Source organism: Ixodes scapularis, unplaced genomic scaffold (assembly GCF_016920785.2).
Source record: "Ixodes scapularis isolate PalLabHiFi unplaced genomic scaffold, ASM1692078v2 PGA_scaffold1__304_contigs__length_218370807, whole genome shotgun sequence".
Classification (NCBI taxonomy): domain Eukaryota; kingdom Metazoa; phylum Arthropoda; class Arachnida; order Ixodida; family Ixodidae; genus Ixodes; species Ixodes scapularis.
In genome coordinates, this window is record NW_024609846.1 from 80,889,561 (window position 1) to 80,916,920 (window position 27,360).

General features: G+C 47.7%; 1 protein-coding gene across 1 annotated transcript; it reads right to left on the bottom strand.

The window, feature by feature from the left end:
• Positions 1–156: 156 nt before the first annotated feature.
• On the bottom strand, positions 157–26,591 carry LOC8038979 (zinc finger protein 14). The gene is made up of 22 exons (XM_029983234.3): positions 26,143–26,591; positions 25,740–25,777; positions 25,572–25,620; positions 24,254–24,303; positions 23,824–23,878; positions 23,392–23,444; positions 22,738–22,819; positions 21,864–21,919; positions 21,760–21,790; positions 19,868–19,896; positions 19,752–19,791; positions 19,537–19,603; positions 18,563–18,740; positions 15,567–15,827; positions 11,757–12,051; positions 9,439–9,476; positions 9,078–9,206; positions 7,639–7,826; positions 4,954–5,144; positions 2,826–2,875; positions 1,686–2,021; positions 157–857 (listed from the first exon to the last, which is right to left on the bottom strand). The coding sequence occupies exons 1-22, from the start codon at positions 26,213–26,215 to the stop codon at positions 186–188; spliced, it is 2,961 nt and encodes a 986-aa protein (XP_029839094.3). The 5' UTR covers positions 26,216–26,591; the 3' UTR covers positions 157–185.
• Between the last annotated feature and the right edge of the window lie 769 nt (positions 26,592–27,360).

Consider the following 27,360-nt stretch of genomic DNA (forward strand, 5'->3'; position numbering starts at 1 on the left):
GATCCCTGGACTCTGCGGCACGAGCTTTATGCTAGCCGAACGTGCACCGCTCCAAACACGTCGACTTTCTTTTCTAAAAACAGACCTCCTACTGAGGAGTACAAAAACAGATTTGCAACCTACTGCATGCCAGTTTTGGGGAGGCAACGAGGCTGCTTGTAAAAACTACACTTTATTCGTCAGCGTCACTGAAAGTCCGCAGTCTCGACGACTGCCTCCACTGTGCCGAGTAGCAGCGTGCCCTCGGGCAGGCCGTCCTCCGCCGCGAGCGCCTCAAGCGCCCCCTCGGGCAGGGCGCCGGCCGCCACCAGAGCGGCGGCACCGTCCTCCCCAAGCGCCCCCTCGGTGAGCACGTCCTCCGAGTGGAGCTGCGGGAGTGCCTTTCCCCGCTTGGCGAGCACCGTGCCGTGCACGTGGTACAGGTGGCGCCTCAGCATCTTGTTGGACACGACGCCCTTGCGGCAGAGCGGGCAGAAGATGCGGTAGTCGCCCGTGTGGAAGCGGGTCACATGGTGGCGGCGGGTCATGGCTAGCGTGAAGGCCTTCTCGCAGTAGGGGCACTTGAAGGGCTTCTCGCCCCGGTGGCGCCGCATGTGGGCCTCGAAGAGGCCCTGGGTGCGCAGGGTAACCTGGCACAGGTCGCACTGGTGCACCAGCTCCTGGGCATGTTTGTATTTGTGGGCGGCCAGGCTGCCCGGGTACTTGAAGCGCTTTTTGCACACGTCGCAGGCGTACGCCCACGTGTTGGGGCCCCCCTTCTCGTGCTTGTGCACGATCATGTGGAAGTTGAGCGAGGCGATCTTGCTGAAGCCCTGCCCGCATGCCTGGCACCGGTAGTGCAGCTCCCGCGAGTGAGCCTGCAAGGGAGGAGCCAACGACACATCAGGCGAGTCAGTTCGTAGATCGCCAAATATTAGAACGGTGCAAAAACACGAGCGGTGGGGAGACGCAATGGCTGAAAGTTGACACTGTCTATATGCTTCTGTCCTCCACCTGTTCTTGTGCTTCACCCCCTCGCTTTCAACTGCCGGTCGGCCTGAGTAAGTGGATTGTCTGTTGCCGGGAAATGACTCTTGCCGCATCCGTTTAGTTTTTGGGGTCGTAGGAAAACAAGCGGGAACGGGAATGGAACGAGCTTCGTCAATGTTTCCTGTAAAACCTGGCATGCGCAAAGACATACAAAGGGTCTGTTCCATGTTTCGTAAACGTGACGTTACACTTTTTGCGATAGACTACAGCCAAAACCATAGGCTGGCAGGTCCAATCACGAGCCAGTCGAGGTTGGTTCCCACATTCGCATTTGTTTGTAACCGAGTGACCTGCATTCAATTGCTTCACACACTGACACTATCTATAGGGTAGCCATGAAACACTTCCGACTCCTGTATAACTAAACCGGAAGTATTGCAACATTTGCAGAATCAAGTCTACGCACCATCTATAAGAAATGGTCGCCTATAACATTGTCAGAATTATTTCGAATCGACAATGAAAGAACAGCGCGTAAAAAGAGATAAAAATATACCTATACATAGGCTGAAAATGTGCGAACCAGCCTTTAAAAAGTGTGTGTACCATCTAACCAACTCGCGAATGAGCCCATAGATTTAGCGGCTCTCCACCGCGGAGCAAGACGAAGCGCCGGTTGGTCGACGACAGAAGAGACGGATATCCTGGGGCCTCACCTGGAGGTGCAGGTCGAAGAGGCCCTGCGTCTCGAAGTACTTGCCGCACTGTGGGCAGGCGTAGCCTCGCTGCTCCTCGTGGGCCTGCAAATGCTCCTGGAAGCTGGAGGGCAGCACGAAAACCCGGGGGCAGTTGGGGCACGGGTAGCTCTCGGTGGTGTGGCTGGTACGGATGTGACGCTCCGCCTGGTTGCGCTCGATGAAGCCCTTGCCGCACAGGTCGCAGGCGAAGGGCCACACACCCGTGTGGTCCACCAGGTGCCGCAGGTAGCCCTTGCGGCTGTACGACGCATACTCGCAGTGCTCGCACTGGAACAGCTTCAGGTTCGGGGCACGCTGCGCAAGGGCACCCAAGGGACGCTGCAACTCAACTCGGTTCGTCTGTTTGTTTGGTATGCACGTTGCACGGCACTGTCGAGGCTCATTCGCACTCTTGCGACTGCTTCCGACCGAGTGTGTTACGACTCTTGTGGTCTCTTACAACGATAAAAACACACTGGCACGCTGGTACCACCCATGAGGTGGCCCTGGAACTGCGTTCCTCTAGATTGAAGGTTTTGCAGTATATATTTGCGAGTTCAAATGTACATACTACTTACGAGAAATCGTCGTTTATAACATTGTCAAAAGTTTTTCGAGCCAAAAAAGAAAGATGTGCAAACGAAATAGCGAGTATACGGAAATGCCAGTTGCTCCATGGTCGCCCGATAGACGCTGCCAATATGCTCTCTCGCCAACAAAAAAAAGATCAGAAAAGATCGTAAGCAGTCGCAAGGGTGTGAACCAGCCTCAAGCGTTAGCGCGACAGCGGTACATCTTTTAGTTGCAAAGGTTTTTCGTCAGCACCACATTTACCACTTAGGTTAGTGCCCCAATGAGCACTTCCTGCCACACTACCTATAAGCTTTGGTGATGGCCTTCCAGTTCTATGGGAAAACCAAAAAAGAATGGTGATCACTCTTTCTGCGAGTTCCTACTGGACCCCGAACCAGGTGAGCTCCATTCAGGAGGCCAATTCTGGACACACGGGCTCCATTCTCAGTAGCTGCATCTTTCCCCTACAGACTTTCTTCTCTTAGCGCACAACAATTTTCACAGTCAATACGTTCCTGTTACGAATGCCAGACAGCGCAGACTCACCGTTCCGTCGGGCATGAGAGCTGCTCCTTTCTCCGACAGCGACGGCTGGACTGAAAGCCAAAGAGGGGTGCAGGGCCGTTTACAAAGAGGAAACATGCAACAAGAGCTGCAAAGGTTGCTGCTAAAAAGTACAAATTAAGTTACAGGAAGGTCAGGACCTACAAACTCTCCAATCGTGTTGATGTATATTGCATGCAGGGGCGGATGCAGGAATTTCCTGAGGGGGGGGTCAGGTGTTGGTCAGCGTACCATATGTCTAGGAACCCCCTCCCCTTCTCCCTCGTTTCACGCCCTAAATTTTACACATGCAAAAATCAAGAGGGGGGTCAGGACATCCGGACCCCCCCTCTAAATCCGCCCCTGATTGCATGTGTCAGCTTCTTCGCTTGAGAACTTCAAACAACAGCACTAGTGGCCGCTATGGTAACATCTTTCAACTCTAGAATTGTTGAAAGCGAGCCTTGCACCATTTCGTATCTCTCGTTCGTTCGCTGGTGCGTGCCGTTCGTTGCTCAGGTCATTACCTAAGCTCTAACGACGAGGGGCAGAACTCTACCTTTCATAGATGCACCATACATTGTTAAAAAAGCATATGCAAAACTATCCAAGCATGAAGGATGTTAGCACCATAGAAATGTTGTCACTTTGTTGTTCACTGGCTCATAAGGAGGGCAATTTTTTCTTTTCTTTTACTTGGCTATTTTTTTTTGTGTGTATGCAAGACTACAATTGTTTTACCCAATTGTTTTTGTTTTGCTTCCTACAGGGGTTTTTGAGTGCGTATGCAATATACAAAAACTTGGTAGAAAAAGAAAAGCGGTAGGAGAACACTATTTTGCTAAATCAAGATTAAAAAAAATATGGTCTTCAGTAGGAGTGAGATGGAATAACTAAAAAAAGTTGTGTTACGTCACAAATTTTGTTAAATTGAAGTTGGTTATATTGAGGTTCAAGAGTAGTGTTTTCCAGAAAGGTGACTAGAGCCCTGCGCAGATGACTGTTTGAACATCCAGTCCGCATCTGCAGACATTGTAATTACACCCAAACCACATCCGCATCATTCTTCAACTATTGTATCCGCATCCGCATACTTTGCATCCGAACTGCATCTGCTAAATTCGGGAGCATGTAACATTGTGAGCAGACCTCACTGATGACTCTGAGGGACCACCACCTTCGATCTGCCATGACGGACATGACACTGATATCGGAAGCCCGACCGCAGTCAAAATGTGCGACACTTCAACACTTGGTGCAGCCCAAACAGTGTACATATAACATTATTTGAGCCCTCCTAATTTTTTAGTTGTTTACCCCTGCTCTAAAGCAATCTTTCGTGAGAATCAAGTCTTTCTTGGCGTAAAAAACAATTTTCTGCCGATTGGCACCTTTTTTCTGAGAGAGTAATTTGCTACAGCGAAACATGCAATGATGCACCCGTTCCTACCATAGCTCACTTATTCACTCTACACTTTGCGGTCGCACATGTTTTCAGGGACCCCGTTGACAAAAACAGAGATCGGGACCTGCGGATTTCTGCATCCGATCCCCGAAATCCGATTATATTTATCCGCATCCTCCAGTTTACAGCAGATGATCTGCAGATATGCAGGGCTTTAAAGATGACCCTTGCAAGTCGCATTTCTGAACAATACTCGCATAAATAGTTTGCCAGGGGCCCTTCAAAGTGTGAATGCAACCCCCGAAATTACGGTGCGTGGGACGCATCTTTGACCGGCACGTTTGGCATCCCATACAGCCAGCCATCCGTCGAAAGTGAGCCTGACGAGGCAATAAATTATGTCGCGGGAGTCGCGCGGCACATTCAGTCGCTCGCCGCAGTCCTGGTGGTCAGTCGCGGAAGTTCCGGCAAAAAAGACGAGCGAACGTGAGGGTCACCGTCGTCACGGCGTCCCCCCTCGTCACGAGTTGGGACGGGTGGCTGCCACATTCACCTTTGCCACTGTGCCGCCCGCAGGATCGCGACCGACGACGCTACGAAGCGGAAATCGAGAAACTAGAAACGAAGACGTTAGGGGTTTGACGCTTGAAGACGTGTCCCGGGAACTGTGTCGGAAGGCTGCGGATATCGCGGGGCAACGGCAAAAAGCCCGAAAAGGGGACTCACACTTGTGTCCGCAGAGCAGGTGGAGCATGAGCTCGCGCTTGGTCATGAACTTCATGGGGCAGAGGCTGCACGAGTGGTTGGTTTGGCGCAGGTGCACCCGGCTCACGTGGCGCTTCTTCTGCGACAGGAAGTTGAAGCCCTTGGAGCAGTGCTCGCACTTGAACGACTTCAGCTCCCCATGCTTGGCCTGCCTGCATTCAAAAGAAAAACAGTTGTAAGTTTTGTTCTCCCTGGCGCTCGCTGTATTCATTGAGAAAGGGCGTGGCTTGGTATGTTCGTGCTTCATGATTTTGTTCTTTGCAGCTCTTATCAGCTAACGCTGCAATCCCATGGGCCGAGGAGCGATAATCATGTGCTCGGGAATCACTGCGTCCTGCGTTTCTTAGGGTGCCAGTGACTATATACAGGGTGTTTCAGAACCCTTGCACCGAACTTAAAAAAAGAAAAATGGAGTGCTTTATGGGAGTGAAGCAACTGTACGTTGTTAGCAAGCGCCTTACGAAAGTGCGTGAATATCTTTGGGTGCATCTAGTTTTTTAATTGTCTAAAACTGATTGGCTAACTTTGTAATTATTCGTTTATGGTTCGAGCTGTGAATTGGGAAGCTGTCGAGCGCATTGAGAAACACCTAATTAAGATGTTTTCTACAGATACTTTTTGCACACTCCTTCAATTGGCCTCAAAAGAAAGCCCGTAAAATATAAAAAAAACATAGTGCGAGACTGCATATACAGCGCTCTCGAACGAGCTCCAAAGGAACGAAGGTCATCTTGTCATTGGCGTGCTTTGCGAAACCAGGCTTTGAGGTAGAAGGTGCTCGCGTTTCTCTTTGGGGCCTACACCAACACGAAGCCTTCTCTCGGAAAATGCGCCAGTGAAAAGGGCGACTTCGTTCCTTCAGGGCATGTCTGACAGCTCTGCAAATGTGACGTGGGGGTGTGCTATTACGTGGCCACTCGTAAATATTTTGCGGGCCTTATTTTTAGAATAATAAAAAAAAGCGCTCGAAGCGTGTCATGTAGCCGACACCTTAATTAGGTGTTTCTCAATGCACACAAAACCTTCCAATTCACACCTCAGCCCTTAAACAAATAATTAAGAAGTTAACTAATTAGTTTTATATAAAAAAAAACTAGGTGCACTAAAAAAAAATTTGCGTACCTTCCTAAGATGCTTGCTAACAAAATATGAAAATACAGTTGGTTTCACTCCCACAAAGCAGTCCGTTTTTTGTTTTTTTTCTCCTCCTTTTGGTGTTTCTTGTTTGGGACACCCTGTATAGCAGGGGTCTTAAACTCATTTGAGTGTAAGGGCCAGATAGCCCACCCCAAAAAGGTCAAGGGCCAACGTAAGACGGGGGTGGAGGTTTGGGCTTAAAGGCCGACGTACAACCTTGGTTTTCTGCAGGGAAGATAATCCTTTTAGCGCTCCCCTCTCCTAAGCTGCGAGGGGAGCCAGGTTGGGGCAAGGTAAAACGTGGAGAGGATATAGGAAAGGAGGTGGCGGGCAAAAGTGGAAAGCGCGAAGTGTACGTCGGCCTTTAAGCGATTTTATGTTTTTTGTGAACTCACAGTTTTGCCAGAAACATCTTTAGATTTGATTCGTTTATATGACTACTTTCAACCCTGACCTGATGTGATAACAAGAATTAAAATGACGCCGCCCGCCAATATGCTGGCATTTTTAATAGAGCAAAAGAGCAAGTACACTGTCGTTCCCGTTGCTCGATTCACTCGGGAATTAACCAAGCTCGACATTTCTTCAGAAAAACAATCAGTTAATTTGACATTTCTTGCTTTCCTGACGATTTTTCGTAGAACACTCAGAAGAAAGACTTCTCTTTTATTAATGATATTTTTAGAGGCGAGAATCCTGAGCTCGGAGATTTATCTTTATCTTTGGCAGTTGCTCCTGCTTATCGAGAGTTTGCGCAACCTAGATGCTTTCTTCAACGAAGAGCTTGGGCCTGCAGCCTAGTAGCGGAATTGTTGCACAGGTGGGATAAGTATAAACTAGTGGAATATGTTAAAGAACAGAGCTGCTATTTGAGCAGAAATGAATCAGTGAGCTGAGATCATATGCTGCATGCCATTTCTAATGCTCAAGACATAGGAACCGGGACTTGTTGCCCGCGGGTTGCGTGTTTGAAACCCCTGCTTTATAGCATCATGCAGCGTGGACCCTGTGGCACAGTGGCCCTTTGCAGAGACCGCATAAATCGATTTCGTAACGTGCTTGAAAGCTGCACATTAAATATTAGAAAGTATAAAAAGATAAACTCCCCTAAATCAAAAGAATCAAAATGTATTGTTTATGCACTTTAGTTGAGGTGGTTTCTCTTTTTTTCTTTTCTTTTTGCAAAATCATCGAACAGAATTATGAATCGCTGTGGTGTTTATTATAACTGACCAATGGGTCAGAGGGGAAAAATAAAATTTGGTTTAAACATTATCTCCTTCATTTTGCAAAAATAGGTAAACAGCACAGAAATCCACCTGCCACTTGACGGCCAAGAAAAAAGTTCTTTCTTTGCCATTTTCTACTTCGGTGAACTCGTACCTCCATATTTGAAAAAAATAATTATCTAATTATACCTCCGTGCAAAATTACATGACAGTCTGTTAATAAACTGGCAAACTGCATCTGCATGGGACTAGAGATGGCTAGCCCTCCTGCCTGACTCACAGGTGGTACTTGAGGGTGGTCTGCGTCTTGAAACACTGTCCGCACGCCTGGCAGCCGAAGCCCTTGTCCTGGCCGTGGCACAGCCGGTGGTTGCGCAGGGCCGTGCGGCTGCTCAGGCACTTGCCGCACACGTCGCACTGGGGCTTCAGCTCGCACTGGCGGCTCTCCACGTGGCGCCGGTAGCGCACCTGCACAGGGCACGGAGAGTGCGGCCAGCGGTCGCCGAGGTTAAAAACCAAGATTTCGCTACCATGAAAGCATGTTTACTAACAAGTTGTTGCACCATTATTGAGTTTTACGCATGCTTATCGGGTCTACTGCTGATCTAGGATTGCAGCAAGGTAGGGTTGTGCGAATATTCAACATTTCGAATAGTAGTTCCGAATAATACACTATTCGATATTCGCTTCAAAAAGAACTGCACTATTCGCGTTTTTCGAAGTGTTGATTACGGCGGGTTAGCCTTGTTGAGTGCGCTTCTTACCAAGCACCGGTGCGCTGCGGAGAAGCAAAACCCGCAGAAGTGAGCTTCGCGAGTGTTGCTTCTCCGCATTACATCGGTGCTCGCTAAGAAGCGCACTTAACGGGATAACCCGCCGCGATAAACAATATCGTAATTGCGTGCTCAAGAAAAGCATACATTCAAAGCGGGATGGTGCACCCGTGCCGACTGTATTTGAAAATAAAGGGAAACTTAGTGAATGCGTATATCTACATTGTAGTAAAAGTTTCAAAATTAAACTTTTATGGAAGAGTATATTATGTTAGGCAGAGATGCTTTTACAACCTGTGCTCATCATGCGCGACTCATTCTTTTTTAACTTGAGATTAAAGGAAGAATATTTTATATATCAAGATTTGTAAATTCACTCAATTGGTATAGTTGGCCATCTATATAGGATTCATTTTATGTTAGCTTATGAATGAAAAAGTGGAATAACCTTTACAGATTTAGCTGGGTGTTTGTCGAAGCATTATGCAATGGTAGTGAAAGGCGTGGAAAAACTATTCGATATTCAAATCGAAAATATTCGGCCAAAACCACTATTCGCTTTGGACTCAAAATCGACTATTCGCACAAGACTACAGTAAGGTAAAGGGTCTCTAATCCGTTTTGCTCAAATCCACGTGCAGTATGTTGCAGCGTGAAAAGGGGGAGATGCCCTTCCATACAAAGCTTTTGGCTAACCGTTATTGGTGCTTTCCTCCCCTTCTCTCCTCTCGCAATGTTTGCTCTGCTAAAGTGAAAAAGAGTGGAGGGCTTTCCGAACCCGCAACAACTTGCTATTCCGAACCCGCAAGAGACTATCTTTTCCTACTGAAAACATGGCAGTTTGAGGGAGTCCTGCAAGAATGAATAGATGGGCAATGATTCAATGTTTTTCGTTTAAAATGGGGTGGCCACTTTATAGCAGTCTCTTATGCGACCGGATACCCACCTCGCTCGTGAACTCCTTGTCACAGTGTTCGCAGGCATAGAAGCGGATCTCGGGGTGTCCGCCCAGATGCTGTTGCATCTGCTCCAGTGCAGACGTGGAGAAGGCGCAGTAGTTGCACTTGAGCTGGGACTGCAACAAGCAAGGTCGTCGGTGAGAGACGCCAAAAGTTGCCCTCGATTCGCGGGCAGCATTTTGTATGCCCGTTTTCGGAATATAGTTAAAAGAAGTGATAAAGAAAAAAGGGGCTGTTCTGAGGGGTATTTCGAGGTGCCTTTACTGTGTTAGAACCTCTCCACTGTAAAGAAAGGAATTACGGGAAATATAGATTTACACCTATGACTAGCAAAACCATGGTCCTTACCAGTTCAGGGTCGGTGGATGTGGTCATCAAGTAGTGACCTGCAGAAGTGCAGATGAGAACAACCAGAGGTGTAAAGTGACGACTCCACTTGTAGCTCGTAAGCAACACGGTAACGTTTTTTTGTCATTCAATGCTAACGTAGCGCTCTTTCATCATATGCAGGGATGCATTGTCCTGTATGCTGAGCAAATCAATCACGTGTTGGTAGCTTACTTGTGGTACTTTTTTAACATAGGATATCTTTTTGGCCAGGATAACTTGGTGGAAACTTAAGATTGAAAGGTGACACATAAAACGCAAAAGCGTTACAACGAAAAGAACAATAAATAAATAGATAGTGTCGCCGCTACAGCAGGGCTCCTCGCTAGTGGCGCCTCATTCCTATCCTTGTCAGAAGTCGCGACATGAGTCCGTACGTAAACGATTGCACAACGACCCAAAAACATGTTCTATGTACATGAGAATTTTGTCAGCTATGACCAAGCTAATTCTGCAAATGTTCTTTTGCAATACACTGCATTTGCTCGAGCTTGATGTGACAATTATCTGTATTTCCCTGCAACAGCACGTAAAAGCGCACTGCTATTATTTAATTGAAAGACGTAAAAAATCAGGAAACAGATAACATTTGAGCCCCAAACGGTCATGGAATAGAAAATAGAACCAACGTCACTAGAGGAACTTTGTGTTTCAGTTGCGGAGCTTTCTATCTTGCCAATGCTTTGTGCACTAGCCGAAAAATTTCTGGCGCCAGTCCAACAGGCAACGCGAACGCCACACGTGGCTGGCAGGGCACTGAGGGCGCCAAGAGCGCCTCTGGTTTTGTCAGCTCAGTCTTTCATCCTGAAGCATGTTCTAGGACTGCAGCAGTTGCTACCTTGACCCGCAAGTGGGTGCAGACAAGGAAAAGCTGTATTTCGAGAATTTCCGCATCTCTTATGGAACCAGCTCTTATCTTCCTTACGGTAACTCCACAATGTCATTGCCTATTGTGTTTGAAGCTGTCAAAACATCCCCACTGTTCAAGTAAAGATCACACACATGGTCACCTGCCAAGAGAAGTTTGCCGTAGCGCAGTTCCAAGCTTGCCTTTTTTTTACGCCTGCCGATGGCTTAAAAAAGTGTGGTTTTTTTTGGTGCCCTTGTAACCGCTTGGACACCCAGGCACACGACACGTCCGCACACCGACAAATCTATCCAACTTCAAAAAGAACAGTTCTTTCTCCCGAGTTTCTTCTTTTTTTTTCAAGGTTTTTTTTTTCTTTTTCCAAGGGAATTCGGGGTCAGGGAAGGGAAGGGCTGACGCATTGAGGGTGGCACCTTTAAATGTCGGTTGCTAGTTGAAAGAACTGTACAGTCTGCCTTCATCCCTAGATGTCTTCTTTTTTTTGTGTTTTTCAAATTCGGGAAGAATGTTTTACTGAACCATACTTGACAAGCTGTAAGTTTTTGATTGATGCAAAGATGAACGTGCAAGATATCATGCGCAGCAGCCACGGCTACATCTGCATGTTTCTGTGTGTACCGAGGTACAGAACCGAAACATGTGAAGATTTGGACGCAGAACTGATGGAGCCGAGTAAAGCCAGCATCACTCTTAATGCTTAGCCAGCCACTCGAAGCACTAGCGTTGACTGTAGGGTTCGACCCAGAAACATTTTGGCTTGGCCGCAAAGCGCGAGCTCTTCAGCTGATACAAAGCTTCTAGTGATATTGGAATAGAACGGCAGCCATGTCGATGACAAGCAGCAGAAAACGTCCACACAGAAGCAGGTTCCATTTGCTTCTGCGTTCACATCTGCGTCTCACAGACGGGCACAGGGGTGTATGTAGCACACAGCACAAACTCCCGATCTGCACAGGTCGATAAATCTGAGCTATCTCGGCCCTCCTCAAAAACAATTCTTGACAACGCCGCTGGACAGACACTATCCAAGAGGCACAGCAGAAAGCAGACATACTCCATCCACATCTGCCACTTGACACCATTTTCTTGCGGGTAAAACGAGTTCTTCCCTTCTAAATATTTACTTCGGCAACCAAAAGTCATAGAATTTTAGCACTTTATCCCAGTCACTTGCATTACGTTCTCGTGCAGTGCTAGCCTCCGGCGAGGCATATTTAATTTCTGCCGCGTAAAAGTCACGGCTTTTTTTTTTTTTGGCCCGACGTCTTGCTTGAGGTTAATCTTCTCAAATTTGAGCAGAACGTCCGTCATTGCACGAGCACGAAGTTAAGCGAAAGCCCCAGCTCCGCACGCCCCGTGTTGCCAGGACCCCTGCGATCCGCCGCTTCAAACGACAAAACATACTACTCACAGCTGTGGCTGTCCTGGAAGTGCTTGTCCAGGTTCTTACGGAACATGAAGCCCCTGCGGCACATGGTACATTGCAGCGGGTAGGCCTTGGTGTGCTTGCGCACAACGTGGTGGTCCCTCTTGATCTCCCGATCAAATTGCTTGCCGCACAGCGGACAGTCAAACGATGACAATGTGGCCTCCGCCGCGGCCCCACCAAGCTCGGCTACGGTCTCTTCCAAGAGCAACGTGGTCTCCGACGCCGGGGCGTCGGCGAGCTCTGGGGGGACGTCTGCCAGCTGAGATGCCGCCTCCAGCTGTCAAGGACGCAAGACTAAGAGTTTACAGTCATGTCTTCTTCGTTAATACAGTAGACTCCCATAATATCAAACTCCAGGAGGCCATCACGAAATTTGTTTTAATTTTCACAACTTTGAGTTATCAGAAATTCATCTAAATATAATGCAAGATAAAATATGATTTGCCATATGAATGGCTACACATACAAAGCAGATACTTTATGATTTCCTCTATATATGCCTACATATGCCACATATGAAACATTTGTGAAATGTACTCCAAAATGTTGTTTATTGTGGACCGTTCAGGAAGCACATGACAACTCAAAACAAAATTAAGTTTGTTCGTGAGCCCAAGAAGTTGTCTAATATGAAATACTAGGCAGAAGACACATGAGCGATGAAAACGGGCACCGCGCAGCAGTTTTCATAGCAACTTGCGCGTACGATGTGACGCGGACCCATGCCATGTTGCCACGTCACAGCGTCCGCGCAAGTTGCTGCGGAAATTTCCGCGTGGTGCCCGTTTCCATAGCTCACACGTGCCCCGCTTGAGCCCCGTTAAGCGCGCTTCTCACCGAGCGCCTGTGCTCTGCGGAGAAGCAACACCCGCGGAAGCAAGCTGTGTGAGTGATGCTTCTGTGCGGTGCACCAGTGCTCAGAAAGAAGTGCACTCAAGGGGGCCGCAAGACCAAAAGGCATGAATTACACGAAAATGCTGTTCGAATGAAGCGGCTCATGAAAGCATTAAAAACATAGCAGGACAACCAAAATTTTAAAATTCGCTTCAATTAACCATTAGTACAAAATATCCGAGTTTGAATTATCGCGAGCCTACTGTACAAACACGGTGCCCGGAACGTGTCTCCAACTGGTTTGTTTACCGCTACCTAAAAAGTAGTTCCTCAATTTCTGCCCGATGACGTCATAGAATCATCATGTTGCTGCCAGCCGCGATCCTGGCGCTGTCACAGCAGCAATAGTGGGTGTGGCAGATGCCCGATCTGCTGCAGGCCGCTCTTCGGCTCAACAGTCCACGGGAGCCTCGGCAGCCGGGACGCTGCGACGACGGCGGCACTCGCATTCTCTCATGCTTTTTCTGGACCTGCCCGCCCGACCGCCAGGACCCGCACGTCCGACCGCCAGGATCGCGACGTTTAACAGGTTGACGCTCCGGCTTTTGCGACATCTTTTGTTGCCAATTTGGTACCACTTTCGATGCACGGGCGGAATAGGATGCCAAACACATAGGTCGAAGACACATTGCAGGCGCCATGAACAACCGCTACATAGCCAACACGTTCGAGAACGAACTGGGTGAATATGTGAATTTTTGTCTCGTTATTGTGGATGACTCACATCATAGCTTATGCACACTTTTCTAGGGAAAAGAGGAGAATATTGCCGTATTCTGGTTTCAACACAAAAAATCTTTTGGGGCTAGTTTCCAGGCCTAGAGCAACACGAAATATGGTAGAAGAATACAATAGCACGACCAGTTGTCTTAAAAAAAATGGTGTCCACTGGCGGGAATCAAACCAACCCCCCTCTCAGGAATTCCCCCTACTCCACTCCATGCATATGCGGAATTCCTCCCAGTCGCGGAAAAGATGCAACAGAGTAGTGCAGAAGCTTACAGACGTTGAAAACAATGATGCGGAAAATAGGAAGCGTTTGGCCCACAGTTGTGCACTAATGCATGACTTAGATCTGCCGAAACAGTGCTTAAACTGGAAATACGCATTACTTGGGAGCAGGGCGATTCAAGGAGATTTGGGAGCTCAAAGAAGCAACGAGGGTGCTCCGGGGAACCTTTGGTTTACTTGGAAACAAGTATGAGAAGCCACACTCTACACAATGAGCTTCCGTCAAATTGCGAGGCAACTTGACCGGGACTCGAACCCACCAACTGGGAACCCAGAGGATGGCATTCTGCCTTGGAACCGGTGCTGTGCAACCAAAAGACGAGAAAGGTGAAGCACACATGGATGCCCCAAAAGAGGCTTCGGCACGTGTCGTCTGTCCCATGGAGCTCACATAACAAATCTAGAGATAAACGGTCTGCCATCTTTTTGCACACTGCAGCTGCTTAGGAACGGCATCGACGATACCAGTGAGCCCAGATTGCTGGCGAGGTTCTAATATACATGCAAAAACTTAAAAATTACTACCTGCAAGGTCGGTATTTTGTTTTTCTTAGCATCATTTTGCAAGGAAACACTGGTGTCATACACCGTTTTGAAAACAAAAACTAAAAGTCAACAAGCCCACAAACAACTGGAGGGCATGATGGCAAAACGAACGTACCTAATGCACCGTCAACTTAAAGGGGCCCTGCAATCATATTTAAGCATCTACCTTTTTTTGCGGTTTCCACCTCTCTTGGGGTTCGGGCAAGCCAGCGGTCACGGAGAGAGTAACTAAATATCAGTGCGTCATATTTTAAACCGGACGACGCGGAAACCTCCTCCATCGACGAGGGCGACCCACGGTACCGAAAGCGCGCAAAATGTGACGTCTTTGGTCCTGGGCTTGCCAATGGTCAAAGCCGCTAAGAGCTTTTTTTTAGTTGAGATACAAAATAAAAGTGTCGCGAACCGTTTCAATTATGTATGAAAGTAGTTTTTGTTCACTATTTTAGATCAGAAAAGAAACAAATGCAGTTTAGAAAGTACGGAAACGAGAAATGACCCGTCGACATACCCGCCACCGAGCGGCGGAGAAAAACGGCGCATACTAGAAAAGGCTAGTGGGATGAGGCTACGTCGAACGAGGAGCGTAGAAAGGTCCCGGATGTACGCGGCGGCGCTGTGGTCGTATACCGGCTCAAGAATCCGACCGGTTCCGAGCGTTCCGAAGGCCTTCGGCGCGGGCCCTGCTAGCGATTTGGCCATTTGGCGGTGCGTCAGCGCGAAGTGGCTCCCGTTCTGAACTGATCTTTAACCCCGTGTTTGCTGTCGTTTGTGGCCAATGAAGTGTTATGCCGAATTAGTGATTAGTCGCGCAGCAAATGCAATGCAAGCTGCCCTGGCCGCCCGCTTCATACAGCGTATCCAACATGTGCTTTAGTGGCGCCCTCTCGAGCCGTCGACACGGAGTGCGGCAGCCGTGTGCGCTCGATGAGCTCACTCAGCTCACTACTCCTCCTCTAGTTCAAGGCCACTCAAGCCAGGACCTACAACGTCATGAAGAAGGTTATTTTTTGCTTGTTTTTGTAATTCTAATTTGCCTATAACTTTTAAAATAAAGCGAAATTTGAGAAAAGAAAAGTTGGATTAAGTTACTATGTTCAGTACGCTCAGGTTCAGTGCAAATTAAAAACCAGTCAAAAAGTCATTGCAGGGCCCCTTTAAGTTTTCCCGCTCTTTCGCGGTCTCTTCTTCATCCTTTTTTTCGGTACCGCCAATCTTGGCGCTTACGACCTTCCGCACCCTGCTCCCGTCTTTAGCCCCCCCCCCCCCCCCCCCCCCGGTCCGACCCTCGCCACCCAAAAAATTTGATGCTTTTTAATAAGAGAGCGGCACTGCGCTTACCTGTGAGGCCCTGAGGTGCTTTCGCTGATGCATGCGCAGGCCCCTGTAGCTGGCGAAGCCCTTGCCGCACTCCGCGCAGCAGTGCTCCGAGCGGGGTGGCCCCTCGAAGTGGGATTGCTCGTGGGCCTGCAGCGCGGACGCTGACGCAAAGGTGCGGCTGCAGGCACAGCAGCGTAGCATGGGGGAGCCCCTCTCCGTGGCGCCTGCTGCCTGCTCCTGCCGCCCGGAGCAGCGGTGCTCCAGGTGGCGCTCCAGGCCGCCCTGGGATGGAACGCCACGTGGAAAGAGCTTGGTTGAAAACGAGGCACCAGAAATCTGTGAACTGTGATGGCAGAGGTTCTCCATCCTTTCAGTCTTAAGAAATGCCTACCTCTCTAGACTGACATTTTCATTTCTAATCTAAACTTCATCCTTCTTCATTCATTCATATCTCCTCGCGTCTTCAGGAGGTTGGCTAGTGGGTGTCCCTGCATACAGGTTATAAATCTACCTGCTAGCTGTGCACGCCTCCTTCGTCTGGCCCCCCCCCCCCCCCCCCCTTCCCTTCTTCTTTTGTGCAAATAAAAGATTGATTGATTGACAGCCGAGGAACCCTTCCCAGTCTTGACAGTGGTGCGAAAAGGCAGTGCAAAAGCTTACAAACCCTGCAAACCATAATGCATACTACTGGGGGTGCTTGGTACATTGCTGTCCATCAATGGATGGCTCTGACCTTCTACTACACTGATTAAATTGGAAGAACATTTCACTTGGGGGCATGGACGACTCAGGAAATTCGGGGGGCTCGGGGAGCCCTTGGGGGTACTCGTTCACAGGAACAAAGACCAAAAACCATTCTGTAGAGAAATGGCGTTTGAAACAGAACTGCAGAGAATAAGCTTTAAAAGATCCGGTACGTCCACTTTTCTGTGAAGCACTTGGCGAGAGCCAATCGCTGCACTCAACGATGGGAGCTCGGCAAACGAAGAGGCTGAAAACATGTTTACGCCTACAAGAACGGTCTACGCCGCGACACTGAACGAGACGTTTCACACGCTTACGTCACGCTCACTGTCAAAGGGTTTTGAGATTAACTCAATACTAAAGCAGCGATTAAATCTGCAGACCTTGCAGGAAATAATCCAAACATTAGAGAGTGTTTGGCTCATAGTTATGCACCAGTTGGTGGCTCAGATCTGCTAACGTAGTGCTTATTGGGATACTGAACTGAAATTTGAATTTCGCAAAATAAGGCTGCAGAAGTGTTGAACGCGGTGCTACGAACTCCAAAACATCACTCACACATCGATATTTCAAATGGAAGGCCGTACTTCTAGAAAAGAAGGGCGCAATCAAGCAAGGTCTCTAATGTAATTGTCCTTCGGGAGAATTTGAGAATGAGGGGAAGCGGCCTCGCCTCGTCTCCTCCTCGCTTCAGTTCACCAGCCCGACGCGACGTAGCGAGGGAATGGGAATCGTGACATGCCTTGTCTCGTTGGCCGTGTTCAATTGTGCACTTCTTTTCCAAAAAGACGCCGATCCGTTAGAGATATTGCTGTACGAGTGATGTTTTTGGGTTTTGCAGAATCCCACGTATCCGTCCAGCCTTGTTTTGTGAGCTTGAAATTTCGGCTCAGTATCCCATTAACCTAGAGAAACATTTTACTAAGGGACAAGGACAATCGACAAAATTTTGGATCTTGTAGAACCCATGGGAATGCTCCGAGGAAACCCTGGGTGAGAAACCATGCCCTAAAGAAAATGAGCCCTACAATACTCCATCTGATGATAACTTGGCGAACTGCGGAGGCTGTGGCCCCCGTGACCCAATAAGAGCGTTGGAGCAAGGCACGTGACAGCACTCCATGGTTGAGGCCACGGAGACCTTGTTAACAGCAGCAGCACCATCAGCGACACAAAGTAGTTCTAGGTATCTCTTGTAGCGTAAGCTACACAGGCCGAGGTTGAGGAGTTACGCATGGCTCCTAGAGAGCCGTGCTGCGCATGCGCGAGGAGCAGTGACGAAACGGGCAGGACTGGTATGGCGCCTAGGTCAGTCCCCGATGCACGTGCCGCGCGCGCATGCACCTGCTCGAGATTATGACTCACGCTGTTCAGTTGTTCTGGGCGGCAGCTTGGTTGCTTGATACATAACACAGCACACAGCTGGCCAAATTGACGACGGGCATCCGGCACGCTTCAGCGGAGGACTGAGGATTAATTTGGACCACCTGGGGATCTTTTGACGTGCAACCGAAAGCTCGGTTACACGGTGCTTCCTCCGCAATAAGAAGAGTGGAGAAGCTTAACTCATCGGATCCCGAAGTAGTCACATAATGTGTGTGTGTGTCACTGAAGCAGCAGTAAGCATGATAATCAAGTTAATCCTAGACAACCACGATAGCTAAGAATAACCAGCTGAACCTAAGCTTACGCTACGTATATCCTGGCATCTTACGGCTATTGAACTTGCACAATTACATCTCTATCCACACTACGCTAGACGACACAGAAGAATGACGAAGACTTGTTACTTTTCAACGATACTTAATTCGGATCAAGCCTTCCTTCAGAAAGCAATGTGGCTTTCGAACGATGTTTCAACGGTAACAGCCCCGTAATCGACAGCTTCCGCTTGAAACGTGGACCTGGCATTAGCACTTGCCACAGATTCGTGGGTAAATTGAGCGTACGGTTGTGTAATGAACTGATCCCGAAGAGCTCGCTAGTCTAGCGGACGGCAGTGTTGCGGCGGTGGACATTAATCCGAAGTTAGTTGGTTTCGCAGCAGACGACAGCCTGTTCCCACGGGCCTCGCATTTGCCGCAGAGACACAAACGCTCCCGTGATGCAGTGTCACGTGCCTCGCTTCGATGCTCTTATTGGGTCGCGGGTGCCGTAGCCTCCACAGTTTGCCAAGTTCTCATGAAACGGAGTATAGTGGCAATCCATCTCTCGGCACCACGGGTCCCCACCCAGGGAAGGCCGTAATTAGGCGGCTGTGGCTGAGGCAGTACCTGCGAGCGGAACTCCTTGGGGCAGTGCTCGCAGCTGAACAGCTGGCGCGCGGGCGGTGCAGTGTGGCCGTCGCAGTGCTCCTTGAACTGGGCCATGGTGTGGAACTCCTCCTTGCACACCTTACAGCAGAGCTCTCCCTGGATCGCGTGCAGCCGGATGTGGATCCGCAGCTCCTCTCTGCAGCGCCGCCCAGATCCAATCGCCGTTCCAAACAGTTCTGATTTGAGTATGTCACGTTACACTTCCAAATACAAATTCCCGTTTTCTTGTCGTGTGCTGCCAGTGAACTCTGGCGACAGTCGAGACACTGCACACACTGCTGCACGTTCTGTAGCACCGGGACTACACACTCAGAAGTCACGTGACTCTGCCAAGTCGTGCAATGTCACAGTGTAATGTGATGTTGCGTCACGTCGCATGACGCCGCGACGTTCGGCGGGAAAAGTTTCGTCATTCAAAAATGAATAAAGCAAAACAATAAAATTATGCCGAAATTGCTGCTGTCGCTCTGCCTATTCTCGATGAAACGTGCGAGCGTTTAGCTTTGCTCAATTGCCGCCTATGGTTTGCTCTTCGAATAGCCAATCTGTCCTCCCGGGTGTCGGCAGTTTCGTGCAAATGGCGTCGTCGCTGTGCCTCCGTTTTACGTTTGTCAGCAGCGTGTTATTGGAAGCCTGCCAGAAGACTCTTTCCATCTTACATAAGGGGGAAAGTGGACATAAGGAGCAAACAAACGCAGCGAGAAGAGCGCGTCGGGAACCATGCTGCGACGTCACAAAACCAGTCCAATCCAGCCCGGTCCAGTCCAGTCTAATCAGCCCAAACCAAAGACAGCTGCATGCACCAGGGCAATAAATGCCAAAGCACATGAAAAATAAAAAGCCTTTTTGGCAATATCAAGACCCTAGAATTCAATGCAGGTTTAGGCTGAATGCCCAAAAAAATAAGAGAAACCGAGGAAAAACAGGCTTACGGAGATGCAGTGACGAAGTCGCACACGGTGCACAGGCAGAGGCTGCTGGCCGGCTCCGCACTTGTTCCTGGGAACAGGTCGAGCCCCAACTCTTTGACAAGGTGCAACACAATCGCCCTGTTACTGGTCCTTTCTCTCACCACAAATTTATGTGGTGTCCACCACTAGGTTCATCAAAGTAAATGCCCGTGACACGCTAAGGGGCAATTCTGTACCTGGCGAATACTGCGGGTTATCGACGTCTTCGGAGCCATCCTGCAAAAAAGCAATCGCACTGTCATCGAACATGTCGAACATCTTGAAGGACCTAGGAGGGACACAGTCTACTTACCAACAGTAGGCATTGGACGTCTCTCAAATCTGAAACACCAGGAAGACATAGGGTTCCTTCAGTAAACGACCAGAGAGTGGATGTAAACTTATTCGACAGATGTCTATCAGATTGGGTTAAAATTATGGTAAGAGAAAGCAAGCACCTGAAGAAGAAACAAACTTGGTTGTAAAATGTTGGACCGTCTCACATTAAGAGATTGGTTGGTAGTTACTTCTCTAATAATGACCAAAGAGCAGCGTGCTAGTGGTGTGTCGAATGTTTGGTGCTCATTTCTGCAACAAAATATCTAAATTCTTTGGCATTTCTTTTATGAGGGAAGACTCACCCACAAAAGATTGGCAAGGAAAAAAATTAGGCAAATACGCAGACACTGCTCTTACAATTATAGGGAATGTTAATCTGGTTGCTGGCCCTTCTTGAATTGTAAATCCTCAAAAGGGGGGCATTATGCTGATCGACGCCTACATTCTTAGGATTTGTAGCATATAGGTCCTAACTAAGAGAACAAAAGAAAACGATATATGCTCAACGATCAATCAGATTTTCTGTGTTTATGTTTCCCACCGATACGTCAGAAGGTTATGCGGTGCACATTCATCAGTTTTTCTCGGTAGACACTGAAAACCAGAAACCCTATACATATAGAACACATCAATGTGACTACGTTCCAGACCGAACCAAAATTCTAAACTTTTTCATAAACACCATCTATGATTGTTCGAGCAGAGCTGGATGACTTAGTGCTAAAAAGCGATCGAGTCACTGCTACTTGAGCTGAAATTAATTGAGTTACAGATGTACACTTATGGTTTTAGATACTCACAAGCACCAACAAAGTTAGCTTCAACTGCTTTTAAAATATCCTATGACATTAAAGGGACACTGCCAGGGTATTTACGCTCGCCAAGGTTTTTATTTGTGCATGATATATGAGAGCCCAACTACCCAGAACTGAATTTGCAACTCGAAATTCGTTTTCTTTTTGACCAAAAACCGCCGATCGAGAATTGGTCGGTTTGAGTCACGCTCACTCTCTTCTTTGTGGTCACGTGCGGTTTTCTAGGGTTTAGACGCAACCACGAAATATAATCAAAGTCGTGGGTCATCGAAGGCACACACTCAATATTAAAAAGAGAGAAGAAATATGATACTACCCATTATTTTGTGGCTTCTAAAAAGCCGCAAATATGTTGACTGCAGAAAAGAGAAGTTGCACAGCCACGTGACTTCCGGTAACTTTCTCCTCTTCTAAATTTCTTCTTCCTCTCCAGTCTAGTTTCGGTTTCGGTTTCGAGCAGTTGCGTTTTTTTACTTTATTAGAAATATATGCGACGCTGTAGCAAAATACTGATTGGGTAGTCTTCTGACACCATAATGATTCGCCTGGCAAAATATAAAACAAAACATTTTGGGGGTGTCAGTGTCCCTTTAAGGTGCGTTGCGACCGCGGACAAGTGGCCAAGTTTTCTTTGCGGAAAAAGATGTCGGCATGGCTTCGATCCAATTTGGTGCTCAGCTCGTGGCAGAAGTCCGAGATGGTGACAGCACATACGGTGCCGACGTCGAGACCAAATTGACGTCAATTTTAAAGTAATTTTCAAAAACGTAGCTTTAACCAAATCAGGTTCCAAACTACATCGTTATTGTAAATAAATTACAGCACTTGAAACTGCATCGTAACCTGGGAGCACATTTAGTTACTAAAATTGCAGCCGATTAGTGCATCTTCGGTACTTTCATTTACAAACTTTAGAGCTGAATCTTTAGCCTATATCTCTCGACAACGGCTCCTTGGCTCTCGGTCGCCGAACCGAGCAGGGCCGAGTAACTTGAGTCATGCAACTGTTTGGAGCTGCACTTTAAACGAAAGCAAAAGAGGGAAGCCTCACCTTCGGAGTTGGTGCTGTCGTTTCCCTGCATCTGGCGAGAAAACAAAGGGGACACTGAAGCAGGACTGCAAAGAACCCCGAGCCCACCAAGGAGCCTTGCTCACCTCCATGCCCAGGCTGTCATCATCGACTGAGCTGGCTTCAGAGAGCCCGGGAGACCCTGCAATCCAAAAAAAGGGCTTTCAACAACGACATCAACAAAGCCTTCGAGCAACGAGGAGACGAGCGCAAGCATGGCACACCAACAGATCCTTTCGTCTAATGGCAGTTGCAGAACTTCCCAAATTTCCACTTTTGAGAGGAAACGAGACAGCATGCATCCAGTTTCTAGGTAAGCGCTTGGAAGGCGTCGTACGTGACCCAGTGCACGGAAATCAATCCCCTGCTGCCCCCTTTAGCGTCGTCTCGGTTATGTGGCACGAAGAGGCCATTTGATGTTGCCGTTAGAGCATGGTGTTTAAGTCCCAACAAAGTAGGCAGGTTCACTTTTGAATAAGAATCTATTGCAAAGACAACTGAGGTTGCCACGCATCTTTTTTTTGTTTTTGTTCTGCATGTTTTGTGCGTTTGAAATACACACCGGCCTAAAGAATGTCTGAAAGCATGTGTTGGTCTGCCTTCACCACATCGAAAAATGACTGAATCCAATTTAAGCCAAAAGAGCTCTTGCATCCAGTCGACAAACGGCAACATGCAAAGCTTTTGGACGAAACATGCTACAAAACCGGTTTCGCATCTTTGGAACTTGGCTTTCTACCCCCAAGAAAACACTAGGCTGTCACATTACCATTAATCATTTGCGCCACACTTTTATCGTTCGCACAAAGAAAGGCTCTTTGACGGCTCAATGAAATCAAACAAAGGCAGGAAAGGCAGCGAAAGCCGCCTTTGTCAGAGTGCCCACTTTCGAGAGGTGCAGGTCCTTAGTCGGGCCGCAGTTGGGGTGTGCTGGAAAAGAGGCCAGGAAAGCGGACTCACCGGCGGGGAACATGGTGGGGCTCCCAGGCAGGCAGTCCAGGACCTTGCCAATGGGAGGGAACTCCAGGTCCTGCTCTGTGTCCTGCACAAGGACAAGAAACAAAAATTTCTTAATGTTAAACAAACAAAAAAAGAAGAAAAAAAAAAAAAAGAAAGCCAGGTTTTAGAAGCTTGTTCTGCAGCATGCAGAAAGATTTTTTTTTTCTTTTATTCTTGCATTTTAAGAATGATGTATGTACTTCCAAAAGCTCGGACTCTGTCTGAATGTCCAGCTTGCAGTTGGGATAAGATGCCTAATTTTTAAGATCTATCATAGCCAGAATAGGAAGATAGTAGAATAAAAAAAGTCAATTGGGATGCGTCCGCTTCTGCACGACAGCTAAAGCAAGCAGAGCAAGTTTACTTTCAAGTAAATCTCTTGGATGACGCCACCAGTCGACAGGCTTGCGACCGGACTTTCTAAGTCTAGCATTTTAGTACATTGACTGCACTTGCCACCGGTTTGAGGTTTGATTACTCTCAAACACCTCGAAGACCAAGCAACGAAAAAAGACATCTGCAACACCCAGGAGTAGCCCAAGTCTTTCCTTTTTCCTCATTCGTTCCACATGCTCGAAAGGTTGTCACACTTTGCATTGGAAATGGGGGGCACACCTGTTTCTCCTGGTACACTTTGGGCACCAGCCTGACGACGCAGGGCATGGTTCCTGCATTGAACAAGTGAAATGACGATGATTAGGCCTTTGATGTTCACCCTCGGCTAAGCTGGCGAGAATCTCGGTCGGAACGACCATGACATCCACTCCAACCTCTCCGCAAAAAAAAATTAAAACCATAGCACTCTTCCACAGCCAAGATGAACCAGGCATGACACGTACAAAAGGTCCCTATCAGCCGGCAACCTGCTATAATTCCAAGCGTGAAAAGCAGACATCGAGGAAACGAAACGACATAATTTTCTGACAAGCGGGACGGAACGTGAATAGACTTTCTGCCTTTCTAGTGAAAGCTCTGCTAACGCTAAGAGAGCGTGAGCGGGTTTTCGACTGAGATGGAGCAAGTTTTCGGAGAGCACATGTCACTCACCTGTTTCATCAGGTATTGCCTCGATCCTAACCTTCTGCAAAGTTTGCAAACATGCCTGTAAAAAAAAATCAGCACCATAGCAAACGGCGGAGAAGACATCTCCATTTCCAATGTGCACGTGCCTGCAAAAAAGGTAAACAGGTTCTCTGTGGTGACAGAATGGTAAGTATACCTATCTTTTACAGTTTACCTGGTTGGCAGTCCATTGAACGTTTCCTCCTAGCTTATCAGTTCTGGCACAGCATGTCAAATACCAAAATGAAACACAATATCCCAATTTTTCTTCAAAACAAAAAGAAAAACCTGGTGAGCGGGAACATAGCACATGTGATCTAATCAGGCAGTTGAGTTGTTAGTTTCAGCAGTTGCCACAGACACCACTATTAAACGAAAACCATTTGTGAAAATTGCTTTCTTCTACAAAACTTACAGACAAGTCATCTTCCACAGTGACAGTTCTGACGACGGGTATGATGTCATCTGAAAGAAAACGAAAACAGCCATTTTAAACAAGCAACTAACGCAACAGCACTTTGTCCAGATTTTAAAAATTTTTTTTATTTGGTGTTTTGGATTGGTAGAGTAAAGAAGTTTCGTTCCAGCAGTATATATATATACATATATATATATATCTTTATTAATTTGTTGGTATCTGTATTTATGGTCGGGTCAATGTTTTTCGCGGGTGTAGTGTCAGATGTTCTGCAAAGCATAAACTTTCTTTTTTTTTTTTTTTTTTCTAAAAGTGCAGGGTTTGTTTAAGTTGGGAAGGTTTGTCCTGACTGTTATCTTTTTTTTTAGGTGAGGGGGCATCCCTTTAAGGCGCGTTCACACTCTTGCAACCGAGTACGACCGAGAAAGACTTCTTGGGACCGGATGCACTGAGCGGAGCTGGTCCTAAGAGATCGCAAAAGGCTTAAAAACCGGTTTGGTCTCTCTCGGTCGCACTCGGTTGCAAGAGTGTGAACGGGCCTTTACCCTGTTCTGGTAGTTTGTTTCTCTGTCCTGGTATATTGTGTCCTAGCAAAGGGCAAGTTGTGAGGTTGGTGACCTTGCGGCTGTGTGTATAGGGTGTTTTCAAATGACGACAATCCACCATTTTCGCTGCTAGTTTGTTTTTTCAAACAAATTTACTAATATGAGGGATTACACCCCAACAAGGGGTCATGTAAATCCTTGGAATGCTCATCTTCGGCACACGCCAAACAACTCGCAACAAGAAATAAATCTTTTGGCTGCGTTTGAGATATCTCTTCCGTTTTAGTCCCTTCTACGTTTAAGTTTCTATTCCATACCCCAGTCTCGGGTTGAGTTGCAACATAATAAACATCCACCAGCTCGCATGTACTTCAATTGTTTTTTTTTGTTTTTTTTAACAAACCTATGTTGTCTCAATGACTTGCAAGTGAAACGAGAAACAAAGGATTTCAGATGCTCTCTAGGATGAACTGTCAGATCATCTGATCAAACATGAGGAGCTGTGCTTAGCCACAACCCAATGCATACAATAAACCCAGTTTGCACCAGTGTAAGCACACAATAAACTTGAAAAGCTGATTTGAAGAAACATCAATACCACTTGAAGAAACCTTGAGCCAGTGTGCAAAACTATTTCACCTACTAGCAAGCATGGCACTCCATGCCTAGTAAATTCAGTCGGTTATATACTAAATAAGACAGTAGATAAGACAATCTGACTCGACGGTCAAAATATTATCAGTGATCGAAGGAAACGGCAAAAAGCTCACTGTTGACATGGCTGAATTGGATGCCCAACTTCTCTTCACCACACAGCTTCTGCAAGAAGGGCCGAAAATAAGCGAGAGAAATGTGAATACAAAAGATATCTGCTGTGACAGAACTTTCAGCCGATCAAACTTCCAGCTCCAAACGTTCGTAGTAGGTACAGTACGTACCTGACCTGGGCCCGTAAGAACCAGCGTGAGACATCCACCTACGCGCGAAACGATGCAAGCAAACGGTCAGCAGGTGCCAACTTTTCATAAGTGGTCCGACTGAAAGCGCCAGGAAGAGTGAAGCAGTCGATGCCGAAAAAACATTACTTTATGAAGGATAGGTCTGTAGAGAGAAAACAGTGCGCGGAGAAACATTTTTCAACGTTCCATGGCGCTGCGTGCATCCAGACTGCTCACGATCTGGCGTTTAAACGGCAGAAACCAGAGGCAAGAAAGGTCATTCTGCCGTAATGAGAAGCATTAGAACCGCCTGAAAGCGTTTCGAAGAGAAATAAAGTGACTTGCGTCGCCACCAGTAATACTGGTAATACGCCACTTTTTCTCTCGGAGTGCTAGGCCTTACCTTTTTCGATGCCGTTCGGGAATTCGAGGTCGACTTCTAGGGGACTTGCTTCGACGAAAACACGAATGGTCATCTTGAATGCGAAGGTGGAAGGCTTTGATCGCGTCGGTAGTATCACACGGTCCCCCGAAGCTGCACATTTAGCTGGCTTTTCATAAATCGAGTCGTCGACGCGTGAAAAATGCGTTTGCTCAGCATGATGGTGACCGGGCTCGCGAGAAATCGGACGCTGCGTGAGCCGTGGTTTTGGGACGCAGGACTTCGGGAAGACGCTTTATTCTCACGTGCACGAATCAGTTTTGAAATCTCAAAGGCTTTGTTGATCGCGGTTGTTTTTGACGGAGCGGCCGTGGTGGTCGGTTGTGGCCCCAAGTGCAACCGTGCAATCGCGACAGAGTCGGTCGGTGTTGCTCGAGTCGATCCGCGCTACCGCGCTACTCTGGAACAATGAAACGCCACGTGACAGTTGGCCCGGGAAATTTAAACGTTGGAGCACACCCAAAGGCACGAGACAGCTAAACAGCCCCCTCCACCGGGAGTTGCGTCTCTCTTCTTTTCTACAATAAGCTCCTCCTCAGTCCTCACCCCGGCGCGTTTCGACCTGGATGAACAACGCAACCTTCTGCTGCCGTTTTGTCACCTCACGCTCATCTAACCAACGAAGTTTACCCTGGTTTACCTAACATTTAAAAGGACACTGACAGGAGAATTATGCTCGCCGAGGTTTTTACTTGAGCCCAACTACCCCGAACAGAATTTACCGCTCGAAATTTGTTTTCTATGAGTGTGGTCCCGTAAATATATTCAAAGTCGATTGACATATCCAGGGCACCCATTCAATATTAGAAATAGAAAAGGATACGAACCCTATTTTTTGCGGCTTTCAAAAAACTACAAATACTTTGATTGAGAAACAAACAATTTTCCCAAATTACAGGAAGTATACATGTACCGCGGCGGGCTGGACGACGCGATGGCGGCGTACGACGGATCAATGTTGCGACGGACATGGGACCGCTGCTTCAGAACTGTCGTTCGCGGCACCAGCTAATCGATCTTCAAGTGCAAAACAGCAAGCGAAAGTGCGAAACAATCGCACGACAAACAGCGCGCGGAACTTAGTCGTCGTCGCCGTCTGCAAGAAACAGAAAAAAAAAGAAAAGAAAACATGATGGGGAGCGTGGGGTGTGATAGCCACGTGAGTTCCGGCAACTCCCT